Consider the following 7,541-nt stretch of genomic DNA (forward strand, 5'->3'; position numbering starts at 1 on the left):
TGTTAGTGTTTGCCAATACTGTTGCTCTAAAAACGCAATTCCGTCACAGGCATAGAATTCAACTGTCGTTTTTAGAATGCAAAACAGTGTGCGTGTGAGACTCTTCTGCCGGCTGCACTAAACCGATTTTGAGAAAAGAACGGACTGTTTTGCAGTCTAGTGTCGATTTGAAATGTAACCAGACGTGTATGCGAAAAAAGCAAACACAAACTAATGTTTCATTGGGAAGATCACTGATTTGAAGTTGACTTAGTTTTTTTTTTTTAAAAAGTACAAGATTCAGAGAAGACGGGGATTTCATTTTGGGCGTCCGCTTACGGGAGCAGTGGGAGCTTAAAAACAAAGCCAAAATCTAACTCGTAAACCCTGAAATCCTGAAAGTGTCCGCGGCCGCTTACGGAAATGTAAACCTGCAGAGTTTGTATTCGAGTTGAAGAGCTGAGGACTGTAGCGGAAATTTTGATAAGCTTTTCGGTATTCTTCATCACTTGTACGCTTTTTGAACCGTATAAAGTGTCGATGACAGAGTTAATAGTTTCTTGAGCTTTCTGGACAACAGACACCTGTTTTTTGCCCAATGAACAGATTCTCATAAAACGTCAACTTATCGATTATCGTCTTAATGCGGACACTTCATTATCAACTTTGAAGGAAAATCTCCCATTGACAGCCTGTCAGGTGCCTGTCGATGTTCACGGCGCTTCAGGACACCTAATAGGATGACTTGCTGACGTCAATTAAAGACTACTTTGGCATCAAACTAGTTACAGTTGAACCTCTCTGCAACGGCCACCTTGGGGACAGAGGAAAGTGGCCATTTGTGGCAAATAGATGTTATCGTTTCTTTTGTGTCTTAACAAGTCAGGCGTCACGCGATGAAAGGAGTTCCATAACTATTAGAATTACAAGTAGACTGATGGAACTGGATTATATTAAATCTTGAACATATATTGCTACTCAGAGTTTTATGCCCCTTGGGAAGCAATGATCAGGCAACTGATGATCAACTGAAAATCATCAGACAATCATCGGGCAGCTGTTGCGTAATGATTGTTTCGCAAGAGGAATGAAACTCTGAGTAGCAAGAAATGTTCAGGATTTAATCCAGTTAAATCAGTCTCACAAAGGTATTCTTCTCTAGTTCAACTATTAAGCACTCGTCAAGTCGATGAGGACTTTGTTGTAATTATTAGAATTATGTACGTACCGTTATGTAATTCCTATTATAAAGCCCCTCACCGCCTCCCCACTTAAAAGTCTCCCCTGTTATAGGTCCATCTATTTGTATTGTGGGGACAATTTTGTACCCCCACCATACAAACGTCTGTAGAATTTCTCGACTTAAAGGAGCTATAGGTTTTCAACAAATCACTTTCAAGCTTGGCTTTTTCCAGTGGTGTCGACAGATTTTCCTAACACTGTCCTAACTTGTCCACGTTAAAAGTTAAACAATCAATCAATCAATTAAAAAAACCGTAAAAAGGTCTATTTAAAACGTATTCTGATCAGCACTGTTACGTAGCTTGTTTGAAACGCTTATTTAGTCCCATTATGAGCCCCCCGTTTAAGCTCTCATAAAACCCTTTACGAAGTTGTATAAGCCCAGGGGTTGAAAGAGGAAGTTTACGGTAAGTGTAATTTCATACCCTGTAAGACGATATTTGGACGGAAATATGTTTTATTTGTGTCACGTTCTCCAGACACAAAAGCCAAAGGTCTTCAGACATCCTGTTTATATTTTTCATTTTTTCCATTACCCCTCAAGACGTAAGCGTCATTTCAAACCGTGCAAGCATATGTATAAGTAGTACTAGTAAGCTTGCTTCTGAAGGCTCTTGAGTCACATTTTATGTCGTCAGAGAGATCCGGAAGTTGAATCTAAAAGTGCATAAAAACAACTTAAAATGGCGCAGCGAGGTCCACCAAGGAGTCTTACTCGCAAAGAGACTATTGCAGACCTTGCAAAGGATTTAGAGCTTCTCCGAGTGGACAGTAAAGATTATGGGGAGACAATGGACAGCATGGCAAAAGCTCGAGACTTGAGGATCAAAGAATTGGAAAAGAGGAATGGAACTTTACTGAAGGTATGGTTTTCCTATGTTCTTAAAACGTTCCATTTCAAATTCGAACAAGTCCCGCCAAGAAAATAAATACGCTGCCGACATCAGAACCTGGAGAACAATCTGTCCCAGGTGCAATATAGCGGGGACAGATCTCCTACGCTCGCTGTCGCGCTGGTTTCAACAATTATAACTTCCGTCTGTGCCTTTTTTTTCCTGTTTACCTACAAGTAGCTTTAGCCACTAGTTATATACAGCGTAACCTCTATTAAGCGGACACTAAGCCGAGTCCCGAAATTAACGTCTTATACTGTATATCCCTTCATAACGAACCCCTATTCAGCGGACACCTCTATTAAGCGGACGCGGACACTAAAATAAATTGTATTTGGCTAATTTCTACCCTCTATTAAGCGGACACCGGACCGGATTGCAGTGGATTGACAACAGTAGTATTGGATCACGTCCTTGAGATACCTACTGTAGTCGATTAATAAAGATGAATTAGTACATTTAGCTGTCAAAAGTTCGCCTAAAAGTCTTGCACAAAGTACAGCACAGCTTGCTTAGCTTCCTCCACAACAAGAAACTTTATCACAGTACAGGGTAACCGTTGAATGTTAACTAATAACAAACATTGCGCAAAAATGATAGGAAGATCGTGAGAGACCTCTGCTAGCAGGGAATGGTAATGTATTCTTATGACGTTGAATCAAACTGAAAAATAAAAATTACCTAAGATAAAAAATTAACTACAACATGTGTGTAAGTATTGCTTTCTAGTTAGGCGAAGCTAAATAAATCTCGTTTTATATTCGTGTACTTCATCTGTTTTGATGAAGAAAGAGCAAATGCTTGCTAGTGTAAACTTACATGAAATATTATGCATTAAGGAGGAAAATGGTTCAAAATAAGGCAAATTCATTGGAAGGAGATTAGAGGAAGTCATGCTCCCTTGTCTTAGAAAAATAGATTAAACGAAGGGCGCGCTGCTGTAGCAAGAGCCTTGGGGAGGGGGGGGGGGGGGGGTACTCCTATACTGGCCCACACTGGGAGGCTCCGCTCGAAAGGGGTACCTTTTTCAGGCTCCAGGTATATAAAAGGGTAGGGATTTCACTAGTTGAAGTATATAAAAGGTTAGGGAAATCTGTTATTTTTGCCCGTGAGAAGAGCCCAAAGGGCTAACAGGTGAATTTTATAGCTTTAAAAAGTCGAGAAAACGTTCTATTTTTGTGATTGATTCCTATTAAAAAGGTTAAAAGGGATGCAAAGTTCTAAACAAGGTATGTGAAAGGGTACGATTCGTCAATATAAGGTATACAAAAGTGGTACCTTTTTCGTGAAAAATGACATATAAAGGGGTACGGGGTTGGACCTTCGGGGTGGAGCCTCCCCATAAAAAAATTTGTTGAGTACCCCCTCCCCCCCGGACAACAAGCAGCTTGTCCCAAGCAACCAGTCCTTTGGATAAATAAGGGGATACCAGAAAGCGATACATATAAAAAAGAAATGTATAGACGATGTTATGACAAAATGTAAGAACGTGAGAACCCGAGATCCTCATTTTCATTTTTCTTGGGCCTGCTTTCATAATGAACAAATTCTTTCGATTTAGCGCGACAGGAAGTTATTGGAAAAGTAGGAAGAACCAGGGAGTAAGGTGATCATGATAGTGTTAAGGAAGTGAATGATGACAATTATAAGTATGTCACGCTACGGGGTGACGCTTGTCCAATACGTAAATCAATTTGTCTATTGAACGGACATATAGTGTCGGTCCAGAGGTTGCATTGTCTGTTGTAAGAGAGTAAGACTGTATCCCTTTTGCTTAACGAGGGGTACAATTTCTTGGGAAAATGTTGCCTGAATGCTATTCATTACCATATTTGTTCTTGTAGGGTTACGACATGATCGTGAAAGACCTTAAGCAAACTCGTAAGCGAAGGCGTGTTTTAAAGGACTATTATTCGAAAATAAAGGAAGTTCTTTCCGATAAGCGAGAAATCTCTCTGGAAGAAGAGGCGGACTTTGTGAACAGAGCTAAAAAATGTAACAAGGATCTCAAAAAGAAGAAATTCATCGTTCTCGTAGCTGGTAAGCTCTCACAGATTTAAGAGTATCATTTTTCCCCATGTTTACCAAGGGCTTTGAAGACTATCACCTCCATAAAACTCTATGGATCTCAGTAAATGTATATATCCCTTTAATAAATTATATTATTAGTAGTATTTGCGTCACTTTCGATATGGCGGCGTTTTTTTAAATTTACGCGAGCTAGGTTTAACACCGTTTTCGCCAAATCTATTTTTAAAATGACCTTTAAATATTTGGTAAGATGACCCTTCATTTTAATTACATTGTATAGGGGGTCAGGTATAGACTGGTAAAGGTTTCTTATATAATCCAATTCGATGTTCCGCCTCCCGCTCTGGATTTCATGCAGAAGATCATTGGTAGCAATATCTACCGCGGATTTTTGTAGCTCTCTCTTCATATAGAGACAGATATTTTCTATTACATTTAAATCTGGTGATTGAGCTGGCCATTCCATTGAGGCTACTTCGTTTTGATCTTTATAAATTAAACTTTTTTACCATACGAGTAGCATAGGAGCCGTACATAGCCAAGTAATTTTTCTTTTATGATAATATTCAATATATAGTCGTTGTTACTTTCTTTCTTACTTAACTTTTTTTTTACTTTGCGGTTGCATTTGTAATTATGTTGATTGTTTTGGTACTGAAATCTTTATGTCGAAGATAAAGTCAGTAAAGTTATTGTTGTTTATAATTTTTGACAGTGTGGACTCTGTGAACAGGCGCATTGTCATCCATGAACAAGTATTCCTTTCCTTCAAAATACCAGACAACTACTGGCCATAAGTTCTTTTTTGTCTAGGATGTCAATGTACTTGGCAGAGTTGATGTTCCCTTCAACTGCCATCAGAGTTCAAACACCGTCATAACAAATACATCCCCAGATCATTAAACTTCAGAGCGAAACGCTCAGAGCAAGAACAAATAAAATGTGGGTTGTACTTTTCGTCGTCTTGTCGCCAAATGTAAACACGGTTGTTTGTACCGAGCATAATCTGACTTTCATCTGAAAACATTACTTTTTCCCAGTAGTTCTCTACTGTTCGACCTCTTCGCTCTTTACACCACTTGACTCGCTTTTTTCGATTCGCTTCCCGAACCACCATTTTCTTTTTCGCTAACCTTCTTTTATATCCTTCCGAATGCAACACCCTTTGCACGGTTTTCTGGCTGAAAGTCTTTGTTTTGCACTCGTTTAGCTTTGCAGTAATGTCCTGTACTGTAAGTCGTCTGTTACTTTTAACCAAACGCTTTAAAGCATTTCTGTCTCTATTTAATTTGTGAAGCTCCTTTTTCCTGCCACTTCGCGTCAAAGTATCCACTGTGCCAGTCCTTCGGTACTTGCTTAGAACGCTCGTGATAGTCGTTCTTGGAATGTTCAACATTCTTGACAGTTTCGCTTTGTTTTTCACGGATTCCGACAGAGTAATAATTAATCCTTTCGTCTCTGTGGACAGTTCAGCACCTTTTCGACTCGTAACAGCTGAAAATAAATTCTCAGCAGCAAAACCAAAAAAAATATGACCATTTCTTAGCGACTTAACCTTGACTGAATGACTGAATAAACAAGGTGTCAAAACACAAACATCTCTTATTTCTTTTCTTTCGGGAACTATGCAATTTTTTTCCTGCTCTTGGTGGGATGTTTTGTTTGTTTCTATTTTTGCTAATTTTTCCCGCCTTTATTGACCAAACGCACGCCCTGCATCAAGTTTCCTGTTGATAGTGTGCGCAACGGGCGTGAAAATTTCGCGCATCTTTTTTGAACGTGACGAATACTTATGTCCCTGGACTGTAGCTACTAGAAATAATTAAATCAATACCCCAGCCCAAACAATTTTATTCAAGCAGTAAAGCACTGACCTTTCTACATGACGATATTAAACACTAGAGACCTTTAGATTCGACGACGAGGGCGATTACGAGTACGAGATTTGACTTGGGTTTGTTGGAGTATTCTCAAAATAAAGGCTCCCCGGAAAGCTTCACTTTACCATTTTTCTCTAGAAAAGTTTACACTGTTATCTTTAGTGAAAGAGGTCACGTCGTCTCCCGATCGCAAAATGATAAAACTTTTATCATTTGACATCTTGTTTCCGCCACTTCGCTAACACGGGACTATTAGTATTGTGACGACGGCTACCTCGTTTTCCCGCCAAAATGACGTTGGTTCATGTGCAACCACTACTTTAGTATTCGTCTTAGAATCTAAAGGTCTCAACACTTACCGACGTAGAACGGCTTTAAAGTTTAACTTTATCTTCAACAGGGGAGACCAGCTCAGGGAAAAGCAGCCTGATAAACCTGTTACTAAATGAACAAGTTCTTCCAACTGGCCTACTAGAGAACACCTTTACTATCTGTGAAATATCTTATGGAGACAAGCAAGAAGCCGTCATACATTTTGCTAGACAGGAAACGCCCTCCCTTATACTAGGGAATATCAAGTCTGATACTTTAAAAAAGTACATCGAAAAACCAACCAATGATAGAGACTGGTGTAAAAAAATTGAAATCAAGACACCTAATTCACTGTTGAAGGTAATTTAACCTATAATTAACAATTATTCCTCGAGCCCGAATAGGCTCTGAGTCAATAGCCCATGAGACCGAAGACCGAATGGGCTATTGACTCAGAGCCCTTGAGGGAGAGACGAATAATTATTTTTTAGTAAAATTCAACTAGTTGGTCAAAAACATCGAGGCAAAACAACTTTAGCTGGCAAAACGCGATTCAGCCGCAATTGTTTTGGTTTTTAATGCCGCGCTTTTCGCTACTAGTGGGCTATAACATATAACCTAGTAGTAGCTCAACCAATCAGAAAGCAGCATTGATAATAGACCACTAGTTGGATTTTACTAATAGTCAATAGTCATGGGCGTAGCCAGCCAAAAGAACTGTAGGCCCGGGCCTACAACGTTTTGGTTTGACTAGTACCCTACCGATTGTAATACATTAAGAGGTCAAAGTCAGTCAGACCTACAGCTAGTCGAAGAGCTGGCTACGCCCCTGATAGTTATGGATTCAAAATCGTTTTGTACGTTTTTGTTGGTTTCGGTATCTATACGAACGATAGATGGTAAGTTTTAAGCAACTTCTTGAGACGTAGATAACTGTATAATTTATTTTTCTCATTTAGACACGTACTAAGAAGAGTTCTACTTCCTTTGTGTAACTTTCAGCACTGTTCCTGCTTAATTATTTCTCTTGTAAGGAGGTGTGGTCATTGTAGACAGTCCTGGCATTGGCGATTCGGAGCAAGTCTGTAACATTGCGTTGGAGTTTTTGCCACAAGCCTTTGCCTTTATCTACGTAATCAACAGTCCGAATGCCGGAGGAGTTCAAGAGGACAGGGTAAGTTGAACGTAGCAGCCATTTTGTAGT

At 39.5% G+C, this 7,541-nt stretch overlaps 1 protein-coding gene across 1 annotated transcript in view; it reads left to right on the forward strand.

The window, feature by feature from the left end:
* The first annotated feature begins 1,684 nt into the window (after positions 1-1,684).
* The window catches only part of LOC140950041 (uncharacterized), a 15,325-nt gene continuing 9,468 nt past the window's right edge, over positions 1,685-7,541 (forward strand). The window contains exons 1-4 of the mRNA XM_073399206.1: positions 1,685-2,084; positions 3,959-4,154; positions 6,426-6,697; positions 7,371-7,511. Coding sequence (XP_073255307.1) covers positions 1,905-2,084; positions 3,959-4,154; positions 6,426-6,697; positions 7,371-7,511 — 789 coding nt within the window. The 5' untranslated portion in view covers positions 1,685-1,904. The remainder of the gene's footprint in view (positions 2,085-3,958; positions 4,155-6,425; positions 6,698-7,370; positions 7,512-7,541) is intronic.

The sequence above is a fragment of the Porites lutea genome, chromosome 10, assembly GCF_958299795.1.
Source record: "Porites lutea chromosome 10, jaPorLute2.1, whole genome shotgun sequence".
In the NCBI taxonomy this organism is placed as follows: Eukaryota; Metazoa; Cnidaria; class Anthozoa; order Scleractinia; family Poritidae; genus Porites; species Porites lutea.